The sequence below is a fragment of the Apodemus sylvaticus genome, chromosome 17 (genome assembly GCF_947179515.1).
Source record: "Apodemus sylvaticus chromosome 17, mApoSyl1.1, whole genome shotgun sequence".
Lineage (NCBI taxonomy): Eukaryota > Metazoa > Chordata > Mammalia > Rodentia > Muridae > Apodemus > Apodemus sylvaticus.
The window spans coordinates 64,132,589-64,154,915 of record NC_067488.1 but is presented as its reverse complement, the minus strand read 5'-3'; the positions used below and the strand labels follow the sequence as shown (position 1 = coordinate 64,154,915).

General features: G+C 41.1%; 1 protein-coding gene across 1 annotated transcript in view; it reads left to right on the top strand.

Moving 5' to 3' along the window:
* Nucleotides 1-22,327, top strand: part of Nell2 (neural EGFL like 2) — a 301,332-nt gene that overhangs the window by 79,075 nt on the left and 199,930 nt on the right. The window contains exons 5-10 of the mRNA XM_052161466.1: nucleotides 11,002-11,175; nucleotides 11,273-11,369; nucleotides 13,516-13,588; nucleotides 13,764-13,846; nucleotides 14,764-14,892; nucleotides 16,371-16,473. Of these exons, the coding sequence (XP_052017426.1) occupies nucleotides 11,002-11,175; nucleotides 11,273-11,369; nucleotides 13,516-13,588; nucleotides 13,764-13,846; nucleotides 14,764-14,892; nucleotides 16,371-16,473 (659 nt within the window). The remainder of the gene's footprint in view (nucleotides 1-11,001; nucleotides 11,176-11,272; nucleotides 11,370-13,515; nucleotides 13,589-13,763; nucleotides 13,847-14,763; nucleotides 14,893-16,370; nucleotides 16,474-22,327) is intronic.

Here is a 22,327-nt window from a genome sequence, read left to right as displayed (position 1 = left end):
GAGATATGCAATCTTAACACAGGAACACAAGAAATAAGAAAAACCATGTGCTGTGCCTATACTTGAACATCCTAACTTCTAGTAACAGACTTCACAGGTACCAGCATGCATGGAATCCTGATGAAGAATTCAAAAGGATATTTTTGTGTTTTTAAAGACAGGGTCTCACTACTGGCCTTGGTTTGTCCAGTGCAAGCTATGTAGACCATGCTGGCCTAGAACTCATGGGGATATGTCTGCCTCTGCCTCACTGCTGGACTACTGGTGTGCACTACCAAACCCAACTAAAAGAATGACTTTTAAAAAATGCTTAGTGAGACCCAAAGGAATTCAGATATTAAGAAGACAGTGAGGGATGTGAATGAGAAACTCTGTAAAGAGACAGAAAAGGCCATGGGTTTCTTGTTGTTTGTGTACAATGGATTAATCCAAAGGCCTCATGTGTGCTGGCAAAGACAGAGCCCCTGCATAGGAGGTAGACATTTTAGAAATGAAGAGCTCAGGAAGACAGGTTAAAAATTCATTTGGGAGCTTCAAGAATAGTTTATATCAAAGAAGAGAAAGAATATCAGAGCTCAAAGACAGATTTCTCAAGATATCTCTCTCATAAAGACATAAAGAAAAAGTAATGGGAAGGGCATCCTAAGCCTTTGGGATGTCATTGAAAAATGCCTTTATCATTAGCATATCCAAAGGGAAGAAATAAGCAGCAAGGTAACAGAAGACATGCTAAATGAAATCATAGCAGAAAATGTCCGTAGTGTTGGGAGAGGGCTGGGCATCCAGGTAGAAGAGGCCTATAGAAGCCCAAATAGACAGAAAAAGAAGGCAATCTTGACTTGTTACCCTACAGTCAAACTGTTGAAAGTATGAGTCAAAGACATTTGAAAATCTTCAATAGACAAACCCCTGGCACATTTAAGGACAGGCCTCTTTGACTAAGAGACACTTTTCTAGCAGGTACCTCTCATGGGCAGGAATAATGGTTCTCTAATCCTGACATAAATTAACCACCAGCTCAGGTTCCTATTTCCAGGATGGCTACCCTTCAAAATTAAAGAAGTAATGACTTTCCAAGGAAAGGAAAAAGCTAAGAAAAAATATGATCAGCAGAGCAGCCATAGAAAGAGAGATTTCCTTGCCAAGAATTTAAAGAAACTAAAGTAACATTTTGACAACTTATGAATGTATAAATTGCACTAGATGAGAAAAATAATTCAAAATCATCAATATTATAGGAAACTATCACACAGAAACATGATGGGGTAGAAGAAGCAAAACTTGTGTTGACCAACTGGACAAGACTCAGCATGGCATTGTGAAGGGCAGTCTTTTGAATGGCAATTAAATCGTGGTGCTTTAACTCTCCTGCTAAAATGTACAAGCTGGATCCATGAATTCAGAAAGGAAGGACCCAACATTATGCTCCCTACAAGAAGCCATGTAGGCTTCAAAACAATAGTGGGGATTCTAATTCTGCACTATCGCTATTGGATGGATTATATGGACAGAAACATCAACAAATATGATGGTTAAAGTATCATTTATAGACTGAAGAACTTCAGTTATCTGTAGACTCTTCAATAGCTGCAACATGCATTCTTGTAACTAGCACATGAAATTTTCTCTTGAAAAGAGTGTATACTGTGACACAAAATAACTCTTAATAAACTGAAAAAATGGAAATTATATCCTCAATATTGTTATTACAGTGGAATTAAATAGCAAGCTTTAGACAGTTTATAAATATGTGAAAACTGAACATTTAAATAAGCAACGAGTCTCTTCCAAATCAGAAGGAAAAGTTTTAAATATCCTTAAAACCTGAAAATGGAAAAACAAAATATCAAAGCATTTGGGATAACATGAAGGAAATATTAAGAGATGTTTTAGAAATGAATGCCCACACAAAATGTAAACAAAAACTGTCAAATATATCACCTAATAAAAACAAGAACATGTCATAATCAAAATTAACAGAACAAAATAAAAAGGATCAGAGCAAAATCCATAAAATCAAATCTAAAATTATAACACAGAGGGACAATGAAAGAGAAGCTCTTTGGACAAGCATATTAGAGAAACTGACAGGAATTTGAAGAGATTGCTTGGAAAAAATGTAGGTAGACATAATGGAAAATTGAGAGGAATTGGATCTACCAAAATTGTCTTAAGGAGACAGAAAGACAGATTTGAATATAATAAGTGAGTTAGGTGAGACTCTGGAGAAGCAGAATGAGTGGAGGGTATGTGTTTCAAAATGTATTCACTAGGCTGTCTCAGTTTGTAGTTGTGGCCCCCAGCCTGCTAGAGTGGCCGGGGTCTGACAGCTGCACAGTCTTCAAAGCTGGAAGCCACTGATTAAACCAAGTTTCACAGCAAATATGCACAATGCCAATAGATTAAGACATAAATAATACTGGTATATACATTTGTGCTATTAGCTCAGAAAATCTGGAAGTAATAAATGATCTTCTATGAAGGCATAATTAAAATACTGACTAATGCAATGGCTCTCAGATTGTGGCTTGGTTGCCTCCCTGTGGTTGAGTGACCCTTTCACAGGGGTCCCTTAAGACCAATGAAAACTCAGGTATTTACATTGTGAGTCATAACAGTTGGGGAAGGAACTGTGTTAAAGGGTCCCTGCATTAGGAAGACCAAGAACTACTAAACTTTCAGATAATACAGATAATGAGGAGGGATGGTGGAGAGAGGAAAATTGTCAGTATTTAAACCTGAAGTCATCAGGTCCTAACTTAACCGTCTTTTCAGTATGAGTTATTTGTATCTTTTACTCAGATCTTTAAGGAGCACACACTCATGTATCCAGTATGAGTAGTGATACTACCATTTTCACTAAAATGCTCAGAGATGGATTCCAGAAATATATTGAAAGGAGAGTATCAATGAGTGAGTTCCTATGACCATGAATATAAAAGTTCCCAATCCAGCATTTGTGATTTTTAAAACTGCCTGACAATCAATATGTCTACAGTATCATCAGCAAAACTGTTCTGAATAAGCAAAATCACGGGGTGAGGGGATCGATCAGACCTAGTAATCTGTGTGAAAAGCAGTGAGAACCATTGAGAGTTACATGTGTGGGTAAGTGAGAACGGGGTGCTTTCGTAGATTATGAAGTCAGTGGCCAGCTGGGCAGTGGAACTCCTGCCCTAGCTTGGAACCTGGAATCCTCTACCCATTCCCATGTACTCACAGAATTATCTGAATCTAATACTTGCGAGTCTGTCCCCAAGCTGTCGGCCCATCTCCCTGCCTCAGTTACACTTTGGTGGCTGACCTGACTGCTTGCGAACACACCCTGAATGCTTCGCGCTGTGGTCCATTTGCACTCTCAGCCTAGAGAGTCTCAAGTCTTCACCTCCGCACTGCTAACCCAGAGGAGGAAATGCATCCTAAAATAAATCAAAAGAGAGTCACCAAAGCCGCTCCCGGGGCTTACTGTAGCCACGTGTATCTTTTCTTCTTCCTGGAGGTTTTGTGTTTCCTGTCCATGACCCCCTCAAAGGCCCACACTGCAGCTGTACAGCAGATCCAGTCCTGTTTCAAGGACACCTCTCTGTACTTCAGCTCTGTACACCCATTCTAGCATTTTCCTTTTGTCTCTTCTCTGGTGTAATTTTTTTCAGTGTATAAATATTTTCAAAGCAACAACATCAAAATACCCTCCTGTGGACATCACATTCATCTCCTTTAGCTGCCCACCGTGAGACCCCTCTTGCTTTCTGCTGGGTTTGGTCCAGTCAGGCACAGCTCTCCTGCCTCAGTAGGAGACAGCATGATGTCTCTGTTCTCAATTCTGAGTCTCCATCAGCTTTTAAACTCCAGGCAGCGCTTTACTAGGCTGACGATTCCCTCTTCTCTGGCTTTACTGCTCACACCCCTGGCTTTACCTTTTCCTTAGCGGAACTCATCCTGCCGAATGACTTTAGACCCAGTCCCTTTGAAATAAGGTTTCCCATTTCCTCTCTGGCTTTCCGTGATGTCGCTGCATCCAGACTTCCATATCCAGCGCGCTCCTCTGGTCATCCCGTGGATCTTTGAGTTATGAGGATGAGCACGTCAGAACCTGGGGTCAACACTTTAGGCAAGCTCACTCCAATCTGTTCCATTTCTCGAGGGCAGCCGCTTGCTTTTCAGTGCTCAGACTAAAAACCCTGACACATTTCCTCATTCACCTCACTTTCACTTGCATTTAATTCTGAAACAAAAATCCTCACCGCTCTCCCTTTCTAATGTTTCCAGAGTTTCCCATTCCTCCTACTTTCCCTGGCTTAAGAAATCCCTAGAATTAACTTCAGGCTCAATCTCTTTTTAAAAACTTATTTATTTTATTTACTTTTGTACATGCCGAGTGTTGCCCCTCTCCCAGACCCTCTCTCAGAGTCCTCCCCTCCTCCCTCTCCCCTTTCCTTCTGAGATAGCAGCCCTGCCCCTATCCCTCGACCCTGGGGCATCAAGTCTCTGCAGGATTAAGTACACCCTCTTCCACTGAGGCCAGATGTGGCAGCCCTCTGCTACATATATGACGGGGGCCAGTCTCTGTATGCTCCTTGATTGGTGGCTCAGTCTCTGGGAGCTCCCAGGGGTACAAGTTAGTTGACATTGTTGGTCTTCCTTTGGGGCTGCCATCTCTTTAAGAGCTTTCAATTCTCCTCCTAACTCTTCTACAAGAGTCCCTGACCTCTGCCCAATGTATGTCTATGTTTGTCTGCATCTGTCTCGGTCAGCTGCTAGGCAGAGTCTCTCAGAGGGCTGCTGTGCTAGGCTCCTGTCTACAAGCACAGCATAGCATCATCACTAGTGTGAGGGATCAGGTTCAATCTCTTATAAGCTCTTACGGTCTCTATGATGTACAGACAATACAGCCAGTTGCTCCCAAGAACTCAAGGATTTTTACGGTCAGCTACTAGACTGTTCCTAAGTGGCCTGCGTCCCTGCCCCACTGTACCTTTCGGCCTAACCTTTTCTGGTTCTTCCCCTTGATCTATTGGTAGCTATACTGGTTAATTATTGTGCCCAGAATCCTCTCTCTTCCTGCCAGTGTTCCACCTCTTATTTTCTGCCATTGGCTCGTTGGCCATCAGCTTTTTTTTTTTTTTATTGAGAAGTGATGCTTACAAGAGATTCTCTCAACAAATGAGACCATTAGTAATCCAGTTTTATTTGTTTTTGTTTTGATAAAAGATCTCTCTATGCAGCCCTCCTGTTCAGGAACTCACTAAATAGATCAAACTGGCCTTGAACTCACAGATATCTGCCTATTTCTACATCCAAAGTACTAGGATTAAAGGCGTGTACCACCACACCAAGCCAAGAAGACCACTGGTAGCATGCTGTATAGTTTTATACCAACTCGACACAAGCTAGAGTCATCTGAAAGGAGGAAGCCTCAATTGAGAAATTGCCTTCATAGTTGGGCTATAGGTGAGCCTGTAGGGCATTTTTAAGATTAGTGATTGATGTAACTCACTGTGGGCGTTACCACTCCTGGACTGTATGAGAAAGAAAGCTGGCTGAGCAAGCTACGAGGAGCAAGCCTGTAAGCAGCACCCCTCCGTGGCTCTGCAGCAGCTCCTGCCTCCTAGGTTCCTGTGTTGTTTGAATCCCTGTCCTGACTTTTTCCTTCAGTTATGAACAGTGATGTAGAAACAGGCAGTTTTGGTCAGGGTGTTTCATCAGACAATACAGCCAGTTGCTCCCAAGAACTCAAGACTTTCTATGGTCAATGGTAACCCTGACGGTAAGAAGTGTTACCGCTCCTCCTGCTTTTGTATGTTTTCTGATGTTAATTCTATCCTGTTATTTTAGATGACAAGATTGTGGGGTATGTGTATATATGCATATTTATGTGTATATATGCATGTGTGTATGTATATGTATGCTTATTTGTCTGTAGATATGTGTGAATACATCATAGGTGTGTGGCTACTGCAACATCACCCCTATGTTCTCTTCATGTTTTTGATGGATCAGGTCCTTACTTCCTTTTATTCTCTTGGTGGCCCTCTCTGTGCTGTGAGTCTGCCCACTTACTGTTAGTACCTGTTTCTCTCAGGCTTTGTGCAAGACCTTTCTCAACTGGATGTTTTTGAAACATGCAGGAGGCTGTAGGATCCCCTATTCTCTAAGATCAAAGGGATAGTGAAAGGACCCTAGTCAGCATGGCAAATGTGACCCTGGTAGGCCTGCTCCCCTCTCCCATTCCCTCTGCCTTGCTTAAGCTATTAGCTTACATTCCTAAAGCTAGCCACCAAGATGATTTCCATCATTTGGCAAATCCCTCCTCTGGAGGCTCACTATGAAGGTCCATCTATCAAAGTATTGATGTCCAGAAATCCAAAGTCCTCTTTGGCTCACCTAATTAACATGACCAACCAAAATTAAACAACTCATTCTAATACAGGGATTCACATTTTACCTTTATAAGTTGCCATTTGCTTATGGGCCACACCAGTCTCCTTTCTATCTAGAGATAGTCTTTTGTTGTCCCCTATCCCCGTAACTACCCCTTTCTCCCTTGTCCCGTGTTCTCCTCTCCTTCTCCTCATACTCTATATCCTGTCTTTGTCCTGGATGGACTCTATGTACTGTCTATGCCTTCTGTTCCTCTGGTGCAGATAAATCTCCTTTGTGCCAAGGAATTGGTCTTGGGGTGTCTTGAGCTGACTTTGAGGTTCCCTACAGATTGTCTTACGCTGTGTTCATCAAGGCTTCATGGACGGACCTGACAGAGTGGTGAGTGAATGAGAGAAATGGACAGATGTATGGACAGACGCATACAGAAAGCTATGAAAAGGTTGGCTGGCCTGGGTTTTCTGCTGGAGAAACTGTAGCACCTCCCTAATCCTCCATAAACTCAGTGGATTTATTATATATCATTGAACAGAGAGGTGGAGTTATTGAATACGGCTAAACACGGAAGTGGTGCTATTGCATCCAGATAAACAAATAAGTAGATCTTATATGCATACAGCTGGATCAAAGGGACATGTTTGACCAATCTTGGTAGGAACAGTTTATCTAGAACAGTCTTCAGGCCATAAATATCCTTTGGTGGGGGATGGAGGATTGAGATTAAGTTGTAGGGAACATTTTTTTTCCACTCACTTGTACTGGACCCTAAGAAAGATCTTGCCATCCATATGAGGCTGGGGCTGTGGGGTCCTGGACGTGGCTCTGTGAACATCACAGCACACATTGCTCAGGACGTCATGCACATCACTGCAGGACTTCCTACAGCCTTAGATTTACTGTCTCATCAGCCTCGTGATTAATAGTAAAAGATTGCCTCTGTTTCATTTGTGCTATTTCCTTATTTATTATACAGGGCGATATGATCGAGGGGTTGTCACTAAAGCCAGGATATTTAGTGCCAGGTCTTAGTTTGTGATTTTACTGCAGTTGCTACTGACCTTTTCTCTTGGTAATACAGCTGTGGATCCTGGATACCTTACTCGTGGAACGTTGTCCTTACCTATTGGTGCTTGTCCGCCTTAATGCAGCAGGACTTGCAGAGTCTGTTCTCACTGACTGAAATGAGAGTGAACACTGTGCACATCATGCATTTGTTATTAGGGTCCCTAAGCTTCCGGTGTTGCTTGTCTTGCTCCAGGTCACATCTTCAGTGCATGCCATGAAGATGTGTGCAAAAGTAATTAAACGTTATCTTTTAAATGTTTTTTTCTTTGTGCTGGCATATTGGAGAGGTCTTTTTATTAAAGTACCCAAGGAAGGTATCAGGTGTTACCCACTGCATGTATTCAAACAATCCAAATGACTGTTTTCATGGGACTATCATAGATGGAAGTATACTGCTGTTATTTGGATAGATACCTATTAAAGTACTTTATGACACAGAGATTCACATCTATTTAAGATACAGTCTAGTGTGAAGTTTTCATGGTGTTGCAATAGAAAGCATGGCCATACAATAAGAACTGTAAATCATTCAAGAGACATGTGTGGATTGTGTGCCCATCATCCAGAATCACACAGTATACAAATTTGATCATGTTTAATTTAATTCTGTTAACAATTGTATGAGATTGACAGTCATATTTTCCCCATGTAATAGGGAAGGAGATAGAAGCTTAGAGGAATTTTTAATTCTCCCATTGCTACAGTTAGTAGAATGTAAAGAGATTTAAGACTCTGTGGTCTCTTTCCATTGAAATGCCCAGTACCACCTACCTCAGTGTCTGTGTCTGTGTCCGACCGCCACATTTCTTATTATGTTTGACTGACCTGATAGCCCCTTCCTACCAGTGTAGGCCACTTCTCTATGAGTGGGTTATTCTCCATGTCTTTGAAAGAAAGCATAGAGGGCTATACTGGAGGGTTGAAGGGAGGAGAGGGAAGAGAGAAATGATGCAATTATATAATAACCTCAAAAATAAAGTTGAAAATGATTTCAAATGTGTTTGGTTTGCTTGTCATCTCCAAAGCTGGCTTTAAGGTAGACCTTATGAAGTTATTGACCAATAAAAATGTTAACATTGCCCAGTATTTCCAGTGTGTGTGTGTGTATGTGTGTGTGTGTGTGTGTGTGTATGTGTGTGTGTGTGTGTAGCCTACTTTATGGGGATGGTGCTGCATCTTCATTGTACACAAGAGAAAATGGAGACAGGGAGAAGTCAGGCCATCTGGTCAGGTCATAGGCAGTAGTGAGGGACACTGTGGACCTCAGAGTTTAAAGAATGACTGTAGCGCCACTTGCCGGTGTGCCCTCTGAGAGCTGCACCAGTGACAAAGATTTTCTTTTATAGTGGATGATTTCTTCTTTATTATCAGTGAGCTGCTGTTGTTTGAAAATTTAGGAGTTCAATATAGGTAAGATGTCTAATACTGTCTGCAGGAGGGCACTTGATTGTAGCTCTGTGACTCTTGGCTTGATAGGTTGAAAATTAACAGCTGTATAGAAGTGGTTGGTATGTTACAGATGTTAATTGTTTTAAAAAGCAAGTGCCTTTCTATTGTTTTTTCTTCAAGATTTATTTATTTTATTTATATGAGGGCATCAGATCCCATTATAGATGATTGTGAGCCACCATGTGGTTGCTGGGAATTGAACTCAGAACCTCTGGAAGAACAGCAAGTGCTGTTAACCACTGAGCCATCTCTCTAGCTGTGCTTTTCTATTTTTAAAGAGCTGATTAGTTGAATTGCTAAGGTAATAAGTATTATTGCATGAGACGAGGAATTGTAATTCCTCTTGTAAAAAAATTATATGGAGAAAGGGATACTCACACACCCATGGTGAGAGTGAAAAATAATGTATTCATCATGGAAAACCAGATGGTGTTTCCAAAATCATCCTGCCTTATTACCGAGTACATATCCACAGGGGAGGGGGCCAGTGTGTGAAAGGTATCTGCACTTCCGAGGCTTTCGCAGCAGCGTCTACAATTGCAAGATGTGAAATCAGCTTCAGTGCTCGTGAATGGCTAAGTAAATGGAATATATACTTTACTGTGTGTTTAGAAACCATCAGAAGAAATGATTGTGAATGTTATTGCCACAAAGAAATGAGCACTGTTTGATGTGGAGAATGTGCTAATTACTCCAGTTTCCCTTTTCATATTTATTAAAATAGACATCATACCACAAATTCATAAAATTATTATAATATCAATTAAATGTAGGAATTGGTTTTTAATTCTTGGCTTCTGGGTGACCTATTTGGTGTTTTCCCTTCTTCTTCTATCTTTTTACTGGATTTTTAATGTTTGTTTATTCTTTGAAATTTTCTACAATATGCAATACACTAAAATTAAATTAATAAAATTAAATTAATAAAATTAAATTTTAATTTAAATCACTTTTCCCTTCATTTTCCTCCTTCTGATCCTTCCTTTAACCCCCTACCCCCTCTCTAATTAATGTCTTCCTTTTCTTTAATTAACACTCACACACTCACACACACACACACACACACTCATACAAATCTTATGAGTCTATTTTTGTTGCTCATGTGTATAGGATTTGGGGGACAGATTAACCATTTTGTACTGAATAACCAATTAGGGAACTCATCCTCAGAAGAGGTAAACTCTCTCTCGCCGTAGTCATTAGCTGCCTATAGTTCTTTGCCTAGGCTGGGACACCATGAGATTTCTTCCTTCCAAGTCACATTATGAAATTTCTTACCTGCTTGATCTTGCACAGATCTTGTGTGAGGAAATGACAGCGACTGCGAGTTCACATGTGCACAGCCATGTCTTAGCCAGAAGACAGACTCTCGCAGTACTCCTCCTCCCGCGCTAGGTCTCAGTTCTTTCTGGCCCCTCCTCTGGCATTCTTCCTGAGCCTTGGGGAGGGTGGTAGCTACAGCTGAGTACTCCCTGTCACAGTTCCTAGCACTTTGCACGTGTCTCCTCATTAACCTCTAACTGACATCATGATGAAGCCTCTCTGACCAAGGCTGAAGACACAATCCAAGCCTATGGATGCAAACATAAATATTTAGAAGGCAGTTTGACACCATGAACAGTTAGTGAACCAGTGTTAATAGGGTCCCCATGGCCTATGAATTCCACAGTCTTATCTTTTGACCATGCTAACGGCATGGCGTACCTCTTGTTGTTTTGGCCATCATGGGATCTTCCTGACCAAGAACTCATGGATGGTCGCTTGTACTTCTCACTGAGACTTTCATTCAACAAGTCATGTCTTCTGGGAGCAACACTGGTCATTGATGTGGGGTTAATTTTGTTTATATATACATGCATGTATGCATAAACTCACATACATATATATTGCATATATATAAATAACACATTACATATACCTGCTCTGTCCCTTCATATCACGTATGTCCTAGTATGCCTGATATTACACTTTTTACTTGGAATGTCAGGGTGTACTTTGTAGGGGGAGCAGAAAGTGATGTCTGCTCCATCTCTCTGGAGAAGAGAGTATCATAGCCATCATTGAACTGTACCTCTGACATGTCCCATGTGCCTCTTCTCCATGAAGGTACCTGGAACTGGAAAGCAGTGGCCATCGGAATGAGATCAGACTACATTACCGCTCTGGCGCTCACCGGCCTCACACGGAAGTGTTTCCTTATATTTTGGCTGATGCCAAGTGGCACAAGCTCTCCTTAGCCTTCAGTGCCTCCCACTTAATTTTACATGTCGACTGCAATAAGTAAGCGAATTATTCACATTTCAAGAATTAGAAGATCCTCGCCATCTCTAGGAGATCCTGTGTGTTCACAGCCTTTCTCTGCTATCTTGTCTTTCAGGATCTATGAACGAGTGGTGGAAATGCCTTCCACAGACTTGCCTCTGGGCACCACATTTTGGTTGGGACAGAGAAATAATGCACATGGATATTTTAAGGTATCTTTTGGTTAGAATCTGAGCATGAAGTAGAAATAGGAAAACTTTCTCATGAGTTTGCAAAAATACATTTCGCTCTTTAAGGCATGAAATGAAAGTTCTGTTTGTGTGTGTGTTTTTTTTTTTTTGTATGTACTTGTGTTTGCTTTCCATTGCTTAGGTCATTGTTTTAACGCGGTAAAAAGTCACTCTTCGTTTGCATTTGATCTTCATGTACTGTAGACATGAGCATCAGGACATAATTAGTGATCAATATGACATTCCTAAAGTTAAATGTTAGCCTAGAAATAAATGTCCTACCACTAAAATATCACCTTTGGTGATGCTTTTGCAGAGACATTAATTACCTGAGTTAGAAGCATTAGTTAGACATGGTTTCCTCGTGTAGCCATCCCTGAAAACAGGAAGTGCTCATAATGTAGCTCTAGTGAAAACTTAGAAGCACTCAGAATCTCTTTCATGTAGAGTATCAAAAGGTCCCAGCTGAAGGTCTGGAAGTCTTGAGGAAGAATCAGTAAAGGCCAGACAAATGCTTGCCCGCTGCCTGTTGTGGGAGCATTTCGCGGGCAAGCATTTCCCCAGAGCTGTGACCATTGTCAAGTTAGAGAGAATGGTGAGAGGCCTGACTGACCCGTGGCCTTCAAGAGTGAGGAGGTGCCAGTCAACTCAAAAATTCTAAGCCAAGTATATTGTGTGAGTGTTTTAAAACCTAATCTTATTTGTTTTGTGGAAACCAGATGTTCCGACTATACTATTCCATTTAATCCCTTACGCTGAAAATATTAATTAGGATCCTTTAACCTACCCAGTGAAGTGAAATAACATACCCAAAGCTAGGCAGCCCACCAGGTGACAGATGTGTGGAATTGATTCTACTCTTTAAAACCCTAAAAATCAATGCCTCTTTCCCATGCAAGGGATGCATGCTGTGAGTTTCAAATCGCTCTTCTATTTAATGATAGCTGTCTTGGAGCTCAGATGTGGCCTCACAGTCCCCACACATCAATTATGTGTGTAGTTATATGCTTTGCCACCTTTATTGTAGCCTGAGAACATTGTCCATTATATGTGTGTGTAGTACATCACCTGCATACTATACACCAGACTCATCTCCATGTTCTTTCAGCAACGCCATAAGATTTTTTTACCCAAGCCATTCCTGCATTCCAGAATCAAGAACCGATTTTAGTACTCACCATGTTGTGTACTATAAAAGTTACCACTCACGTCAACACATGCTATTAATCACAGCAAATATGTAAACACAGATCACTATTTGGGCGGTAGATCTTTGTAGGGTGTTTATTATCCTGATAACATATTGGTATAGGTACCCCTGTCACTTTCTGATTTGCATCTTGCAAGAAGATATAGTTAAACATAGCACAAGTACATGAAATGGATAAGAGGGGAGGTGGTGGGAAAGAGGGGCTTGGGGTCTGTGAGAAGAGGTTGTTTCTCTACCACCAGCCTTGCTTTGAGTCCATCAGGCTGCAGCGTGATGGCTAAGGATGCATAAAAATGCAAAGCCTCCTGTGCAGAGTGGGTCATTTATAGCTGGCATTTAAATAGCATCCTTCTGAGCTTTCTGTGTTCCTGAGAACGCTAAATCTAAGTATTGCTTCACCTGCTCACTAAATCCTTGGACCTTTCCGAGTTGAGAGAGCAACTTAAAAAAAATCCCATTTATAAAAAAAAAGAGAAATGTTCAAGTGTGCATTGCTTTCATGACTCAGTTTACCCACCTTTTCCCCTTTGATCACTCTTAGCACAGAACTGATCTCAGGTCTGTGGCGATAAAGCCCACAGTGATTTTCATGTCGATGCTTAAAGGTCACTTTCAAGCCTTGCTTCTGTGGCGAACTAAAAATAACTACTCAAAACAATAAGACGATGGCCACATCCGTGAATCTTGACATTTAGTCTTACAGCCTTAAAAGCATTATCGGGGGAAAACAACAAGATAATTCTCTGTTTTGCCTGATGACTCTTTCCCTGGCATGGTCTGGTTAGGAATAGATCCTGGAAGGCTCTAGACACAAGGGTTTGTGTAGATCTCTTCCTTAACATTTTTCCTCAGGAACTTGACTTCTGAGCATAATTTAGGTCAATGGAAATAATGCTTTTCTCATGTTTTCATGCACAGGGAATAATGCAAGATGTGCAATTACTTGTCATGCCCCAGGGGTTCATTGCTCAGTGCCCGGATCTTAACCGAAGTAAGTCTATCTGTCCTGCACTGTCTATCTGTCCTGCACGGTATGCTGTCATGAGAATTGTGCCAGTGCTTCATTTTTCTAGACTGTCAGTGTGAGATTGGAGCTCACATGCAATGACTGTCAGCACAGACTTAATCCGATGGAGCCCTGATCAATGTCCTGTTTGTAATTGCAGCCTGTCCAACATGCAATGACTTCCATGGGCTTGTGCAGAAAATCATGGAGCTGCAGGACATTTTATCAAAGACGTCAGCCAAGGTAAAACTGATTCACAAATACACTGAGAATGCACCACAGTCATGTGACCCCCAAAAGCTCCTTTATCACCATAGATTTCCATGCTGGAGGAGACAGACATTCCTTAAAGTAGCCGATTTGTGATTTCCTGGCACTGAATTGGAATCCTTGCTCAAGGAAGAAGGTTATAATGTTTATTAAGGTGTATAAATATTTAAATCCTAGCCATCTGTATAACAGATGACTCAGTAAATCAGGAAGGGAGCAGATTACCTTGTTTGTTCTCTGCTTTACTGCTGCAAGATCTACCACTGCCTAGTTTTAATTATTTACTTCTATTTAGCTTTCATTGCAAATAGGAAGGCAGAAAGAACCTGTAAAGTATGTGGACACCATCATGTGGCCAAGTAAATGGTTCCAGAGCAGTTTTTAACTGATGCTATAGATGTTGGTTCAGTCACTGTAAGTCTGAAGAGCATGACACGTTTACTGACAAGTTCAGCAGATTTTAAATTTTGCATAGTATTGAAGGATTTTCTAGAGGCCGTGTGTATACAGTTTGTGATTAATATGATATAAATATGAAATATTATTATTTTTTTACTTGAGTTAACATATTAATGGAATTAGACATTTTTTTTTAAAAAGAAAGGTTCTTACCTGTATGGTATTATTCTGAATTAGCCTCAATTTGTGTCTTATAAATTGTGATTGTTGTTTTAAAGGTAAACTTTTTACATGTACATGGTCAGGAAATGCTTCTTTAAAATTTTACATGCTTAATATACTTATAATTGATAATGTCTTAATATATGCATAATAACTGGTGCTGGGCACAGCCCACTGCTGTTGCTGTTTATGTAGCGGTGTTAGATGCTTGCTAGAGTGCTCTGTATCTCCAAGCGGCTGCCATGGTAAGCCCTGTCTTTGTGCCATAGTTATCTAGAGCTGAACAACGAATGAACAGGCTGGATCAGTGCTACTGTGAGCGGACATGCACCATGAAGGGAACCACCTACCGAGAGTTCGAGTCCTGGACAGATGGCTGTAAGAACTGCACATGCTTGGTATGCGTCCCCTCCCCTTCACCGTCTCAGGGGACTCGGGTGGCCACGCTGGTGAAATATTTATTGAGACAATGTAGTCATGAAAATTTCAAGACCTATTTTCTCTAAATGCAACACGAAAATGCAAGCAAACCTGGTCACTTCTGAAGAACACTGTGTTACATTATTAAAGCCTCCCTCTGGTGTGAGGAAGCTATGAAGCACATCTGTGCATACATGAAGTTAGCAATTCAAATGAGGTGAGCGAAGTGAGCCTCAAGGGAGTCTGCCCTGTGACCCTTAGTGTTTCTGGGGGATTCTCCCTCGTGCATTTATTAATGAATTATAAAGAAACTGAATTATATAGAGCATTAAATATTGTGTCTAGACAGAATCATATAAATAATAGATTTAAACAGTCTTTAATAGTTGGCTAACAGAATACATACTACACTGTTTAAATAAATGTGACTTTTCTTAATTCTCAGTAATAAATTATTTTTAGTGCATTATTATTTCAAATCCATATCCATGCTTCAAAGAGAGCTTCAAAAGTTCGGTTTTAAACTTTTTCAGATTCCACGTGAACTTGTCTGTTAAAAAGCTAGAGTTCTGTAGAGGGCTCATAGATCTATTCAAGTTACCATTTGCAAAGCTCTCCTCACAGTCACCCAGCTGATTTGAAAGCAGAATACCACTCACATAAAAACGATCCAAAGTGACCTGTATGTCAATGTTTCTGTATCTGCATGTGTGTGTGTGTATGTATAAGAGAGATACACAGAGAGAGAGAAAAAGAGGGAGAGAGGGAGAAAGATCGAGAGACAGAGAGAGGGAGAGAAAGACAGAGAGACAGAGACAGAAAGAGGGAGAGAGGGCAAGGGAGAGCAACTGAGTGTGTCATCTGTGTGGATGTGTGCATATGCGCATGTGAATGTGCATCTGTGTATATGTACATGCACACTTGTGGGTATCTTTTTGTGTGTGAACATACATATGTGCATCTGGGTGGGAGTATGTCCATGCACAGTCTGTATGTATGCATAAACATATGCACATCTCTGTGTAATATGGGTTTTTACTCAAGATTTTACTCGAGGACCAGAAATCTACCTAAGCCAAACGCTGGGTGTGATTTGGTAAGGTTTACACACTGACTGGGAAAGTCAGAGCAGCCAGATGCGTGGTTGGCGTGTGAGCAGTCAGGAGATATCGATCTGCTCCAGGCCAGCCTTCAGCTTGCCATTTCCCTGTGAGCTTGTGGTCTTCTCCGCTTCACTACAGAAGGTGCAGATTTGCTTTGTAAAGATCAGTTGCTGAGTAAAAATAGGAATAGGTCTCAATTGTTAAAATGTAGCCCGCATTAGTGTGAGTCACCACACTGTGGGCATTGCCAAAGAGAATAGTGACATTTTATGTAAGAGCTTGGAATCTATGAAATGGATTTGAAAGCCATGGATTTCTATGTGGCATTTCTTCAAATGCTGTTTGCTTTTCAGAATGGGACCATCCAGTGCGAGACTCTGGTCTGCCCCGTACCTGAATGCCCTCCGAAATCGGCTCCTGCGTATGTGGACGGCAAGTGCTGTAAGGAATGCAAATGTGAGCACACTTTTGCTGACCTGTACTTCCTGTGGAAAAAAAAAGCTTCGTATTAAACATATCGTAGTGATCTCTTTAAGCTAGACACTTAAATTACTTCCAGAAATGATATGTCATCTATTTTGGTGATCATTTTTACCTGCTTGTACTCTAGAAGGATTGTTAATTTTTCTTGGAAGACCCTTGCATATGGCGGTAGAAGTAGAGAAGACAGAAGAGACTCTCTGGGGGGGGGGGCATTCTGCCTTTTACTGCTCAGTACAGATTTCTACCAAGTAGTAAAGATTACCTGGTCACGTTCTTGTATCAGGGAAGTCTGTGACTTAAGTTAATTTGGGCATCGGGTGAAATGTGGCTCTTTTACCCACGACAGTGGAACCCACTTATATAGTATCCCTCAGCCATGACTTTAATAAAAAATAAACCAAGCCAAATGAACAACAACAAAAGCTCTTGCAGTGCCGTGTGACGAGGTTTTGCTGCCCTTTCTCACACAGGATATGAAGTTCATTTCTGATGTCTAGAAATACTTTTAAAATCTTCTGTAGCCTCTGATGTTCTAGATCATCCTCTCAGTCACAGAAATCAAGCTGTCTACAAGCCTTACTTCTGAAAAGACTTGTTTTTAAGTCCTGGCTAAAAGGAGCACTTAAAATAGTGTTGCGGTTTTTTTTTTTTTTTTTTTTTTTTGTCCAAAGGACTCTATACACTAAGCATCTATGAACACTGGCTTGTTATATAACATGTGGGCTATACGGAGCTGTGAAAGGACAAGTAAGTGTGGTGTGAGACTCATAAAGATGGGAGGAAGGTGTGGCACAAGGGAAGGCATGGCACAAGGGGAGGCGTGGCATGAGGGGAGTTGTGGCAGCTGTTTTGGCTCAGGATTTCTTGTTACAAATCTCCCTAGCCTTTGAACTAACTCAAGTCTACACCGTGTGCACACACTCCTACATAACAGCATGAAAATGTCAGCATGTAACAGTTGCCTTGTACCCACCACTGTGCTGACATCTTCTTGAGCTCATTTCTTGCGTGAGTGCTGGTCTACCTAAGTAAGTTCAGAGGAGCCAGTGAGGTTTGAGTAGCGCATTTTAGCATCTTAATAAAAACTACATACATAACCTTCAACATATAACAGGAAATATAAAATAAAAAAGGAAAGTAGATTTAATACTCCTTCGCTTTCTTAAAGTTTAGTTCTTGTGTGCTTTGCCAAGTAATTTTTCTCATGTCCACTGACATATGATGATGCATGCTTTTTCTGTTCTATTCAGAGAGCCGTATCACTCATTTTCCCTGGCTCTTGTTAGATTAATGACTTATGCTGACATTCCCATACCAATCAGACATTGCTGCATATAATAACACTGTAAGGTTTGCTTGTGATTCTATTTTCTCCCCTCTCAAAGTCTGTGCAGTGCTCCCCTACCAACATCAGATTATTCACACAGGAACTTGGTGCACTTCTATAGCTCTGTGTATAGAGCATGTTAAGGGTGGAGTTGCTGGATCAAGGACTATAGTAGTTTTTATTATATACAGCCAGCTCTTCCCAGCTTACTCTACAAAAATAGGGACCTGCTGGTTTTCTTCCTTTAGTGAGGGAGCAGTGATAAGAGGCAGCTGGGGCAATCTGAGAACAAAGCTTTTTTGTTTCACTGGGTCTTTGGAAGGGCACTGGCTGTGCCTCCTAGTAACTTTACAAGACAATAGTGACTCATGGGACATCTTTTAAGAAAGGGGAATGTAAGAAGCCCAAACATTTCACTTCAACCATACAGTGCTATCTAGTAGCATTGTTAAAATGAATTGCAGTTCCCCATCTTCAGTGAATTCTGTTGATGGTGAGTGAATATCCCGAATGGTTTTTGAACTGAAGGTAGCTTTGCAGAAGACAGAGCACAGGATGCTGCCCTTCGATTCAGGGCACTACACTGCACCTGCTTAATCACGCTTTATTTTAAAATAAGAGAGGGCTCTCAGCTTTCAGCTCTTTAGTCTGAATTGCAATTTCTCTTCATTATTAAAATCCTTGAATAAATGTATTTTGTGGGTTTTATTATTTTTCATGCCCCATTACATTTTCTCAAAAGAGTTTTTCTGTCCATGTAATGGCATTGCTTAAATGGGCTAAAACTCTTCTGAAGAAAGCTTTATGTAAATGTCTATAATAATAATTAAATCAAACTGTCTAGTATGGTACTAAAGGAAAAATGGGATTTTTTTTAGCTGATCAGAAGGCTAGTCTTCTCAGCAGTGTAAGACTTTGAAACAAGTGAGAGGATTTGCTATTTGTACCAAGCAGAAGAGCAATAATCTAGACATCATTCACACCAGAAGCAATTTAAGAAGGAAGGAAAACACTTAAGCAGAAAGTGCAGTTTCTTATCTGCAGTGCTGTTAGGTAATTGTTTTAAAAATGAGCTTATTTCATTCTCAATAAAGATTGTGGGAAATGCCATTTTGAAATCTGAATAGGAAAAAATAAGATGTATGCAATTTTAAGCATCTTGGAGGTTGACTTGGACAATCATGTGCAAAGTAGTGAGTTAGGGTCACATAATAAAGATAAATGGACATCAGCATACATTGAAGACAGAAGCCATGGCTCCTCTATCTAGTTGCAAGAGCCAGACAACCAGGTGTACCTATGAGGCTCTTTTTCCTGTACAAATGCACACAGTATGTAAAGTAGTTACAGGTCAAGAATATAAATGAGTTTGGTCTAAGAGTGGGACAGAAAGGGATTCTCTTTTTCCATTTAGACACGGTTCTCATGGAGTAAAGTTTAAGAAAATCCTTTATGCAAAATCTGTCTCCAAGTTAAAAAATATTCACTATAAAATATAGGCAAAGAAAATTCTTTGAAACTAAGAACTCTGGGACCTTAGCTAGCAGAGCACCTGCTGATCAGAATGATGGCTGTAGCTCCACCCCTGTCCTGTTGAGTACCCACCCACACAATGTATATACTAGGTGTGTCTAAACAACACCATTCCCCCCTCCCCTCCTCCGTTCCTGGCTTTGCTTCTAAACAGCAACACCATTTCACTGTTACTGGCCCTCTGTTTGTGTTAGAAACCAGGATACATTATTTCTAGAAAGAGGCATAGAGCAATGATAGGTTTTGAAGCTTTGAGGCCCAGACCTTGTGATTTGGGGTTGTTTTATATTTCAGATACATCCTATATATTAAGTAACTTTTGTATTTCACACCCCCCTCATTTATAAACATTGTTTTAGTTTGGCAGTCATGGATTTAGCAACTCAGGACAGATGCTTTTAAGCTCCTGGAGGATGGTGGGTACCATACAGCTCACCTACATGTACCTTTTAACTGCAGGCAGGCAACACTGGTGATCCCCAACACTGATGGGCTTGCAGAGAGCTGAGCTTTTAATCAGATAAGTTGTAAGGCCTATACCCAGGAGCCACGGCTGACCTCAGTGCTTCTCAGATTTTAATGAGAAGATAAACCAGTTTGGGATCTCATTAAAATGAAATTCTGATTCAGGGTCTGGAACAGAACCTTGGAGTACCCAATGCCAACACACTCTCGGGTGATCTAATAGTGCTCTGGCTAGCAGAGTTAGCTAGTGAGTGTTTCGTGATCCAGACTTAACACATTTTATGTCCGAAAGCAATGTCCCAGCTTTTCTGATTGTCTGATAGCTCACAGTATGGGCACCCCCTTTTAATCTCAAGTGTCTATTAAGGCCTCTAAATACATGTTTTAGGGTTCATAGTTACGCCGACATATGAAAAAATGGTTCTGAGTCTGGGAACTTATGAATCACCTGTTGCTTTTTGTAATGATGCGCACTTGTTAGATATCAGCCTTGGAAGCTCACAAGAAAACCAGCAGCATCACTAGTCAGCCATTTACTTACTTACCCGTTTATTTCCACATCATCACTGCTCTAATGCATCAAATAGTTCATTAGTGAAATAGGAAGTCTGTGGAAACCAAGAGCTGGTTCTAGTTCTCTGGAGACAGAAATGGTCCAGTGATAGACCAAACACCTTCCACCCTCAAAGCTCACAAAGGACTTCAGTCTCCAGTGTAGAGTAAGAAGAGGGTGTTTAGCAGTGGGGCTTTGGGGAAAAGAGGAGGATTGGGTAAGTCTGTCAAGGTAAACTCCATGACTGAACAGCGATGGCTTTTTAAGACAAGAGGTCAGAAGATGCATGCATGTGGTCACTGACTCTTGCACGTGACACCCAACAGCACCTCAAGATTTCTCCACAACTCAGCCTCATCTGTGTAGCTCTTCATCTTAGGGCTGTGGACTGTGACTTACAAAAGAATCTCTCTTTCCCAGCCATGTACCCAGTCTGTGTCACCCACCACGCTGTTAGCTGCAGAGTGGGAAGGGTGGTTGTTGCTAAGGAGTTACTTGACTGTGTGGGCACAGCTTCAGAACTGACAGGCAGGAAGAGTTGAAAACGTTCAGATGAGTCCGTGATGGTGCAAGAAGAGCGAGTCAGGCCATTCTGGTGAGGAGGGCACAGAAGACAAGATGAGGGGGCAAAGGTCACAGGCAGAAAAGGCACCTATCATTGTGGCATTTTCTTTCTCTGAGATGAGCTGTGTATACCTTCAGGGCCTCTGCTAGCAAGAAGGTAAACTCCATATTTAACCCTTGACCCTGTAATTATGAGTCAAAGTGAACCTTTTTTCACTAAAACTTAGCTAGCTGATGGTATTATGTAACAATGGACTAATACAGAGGATTATTCATAAAATATAACCTTCCTAGAGTCATGTCTATACTATGCATTATATATATATATAATATATCATTAATATAATATAATTTCTATGAGGCATGAGAACAGATAGAATTTTCATCCAGTATTTATATAATTAAGGTGAAGGATAGATGTATTTATTATAGAAAGTATAAATTGGACTTTTTTGTACTGCCTCATCCTATATAGAACAAAGGCAATTATGCTAGTTCAGAAAAGTAAGTCTTAGAGGCAAACATTTGGTTAGATTTTTGTTTCTTGTGATAAAGAAAGAACAGAGAAAAACACAGAGTTGAGAACTTAAATGAGCCAAAGTAGAAAACGCGTGTTTGCATGGTCACCGTCCCAGGTCAGAGGTGAGTGTGGCCACTGTCACACATTCGGGGTGTGAACACATACAGTTCTTACTCTGCTCCAGACTTAGGTGAGCGTGGCCACTGTCACACGTTTGGGGTGTGAGCGCATACAGTTCTTACTCCGCTCCAGCCTTAGGTGAGCGTGGCCACTGTCACACGGTCGGGGTGTGACCTCATACAGTTCTTACTCTGCTCCGGCCTTAGGTGAGCGTGGCCACTGTCACACGTTCGGGGTGTGACCTCATACAGTTCTTACTCCGCTCCAGCCTTTTCACTGTGTGCACTTGTTTTTAAAAGATGTGTTTGTTTTTATTTTATATGTGTGGGAGTTTGCATGCATGTTTACATACACCATATGTATGTTTGGTGTTCCAAGGTGTCAAAATATAGTCAGTATCAGTTTGCATAGAACTGGGATTACATGCAGTTCTGAGACATCATGTGGGTGCTGGGATTTGAACCTGTGTCCTCCGGGAAACTCTTAGTACTCTTCAGCTGCAGCCCCTGTTCTTTCTCTCTCTCTCTCTCTCTCTCTCTCTCTCTCTCTCTCTCTCTCTCTCTCTCTCTCTCTCTCCTTCCTTCCTTCCTTCCTTCCTTCCTTCCTTCCTTCCTTCCTTCCTTCCTTCCTTCCTTTCTTTCTTCCTTTCTTCCCTCCTTCCTCCTCACCCTCCTCCTTCCCTCCTTCTCTCCTTCCCTCTTTCCTTTCTTCCTTCCTTCCTTTCTTTCCTTTTTACATTTTTATT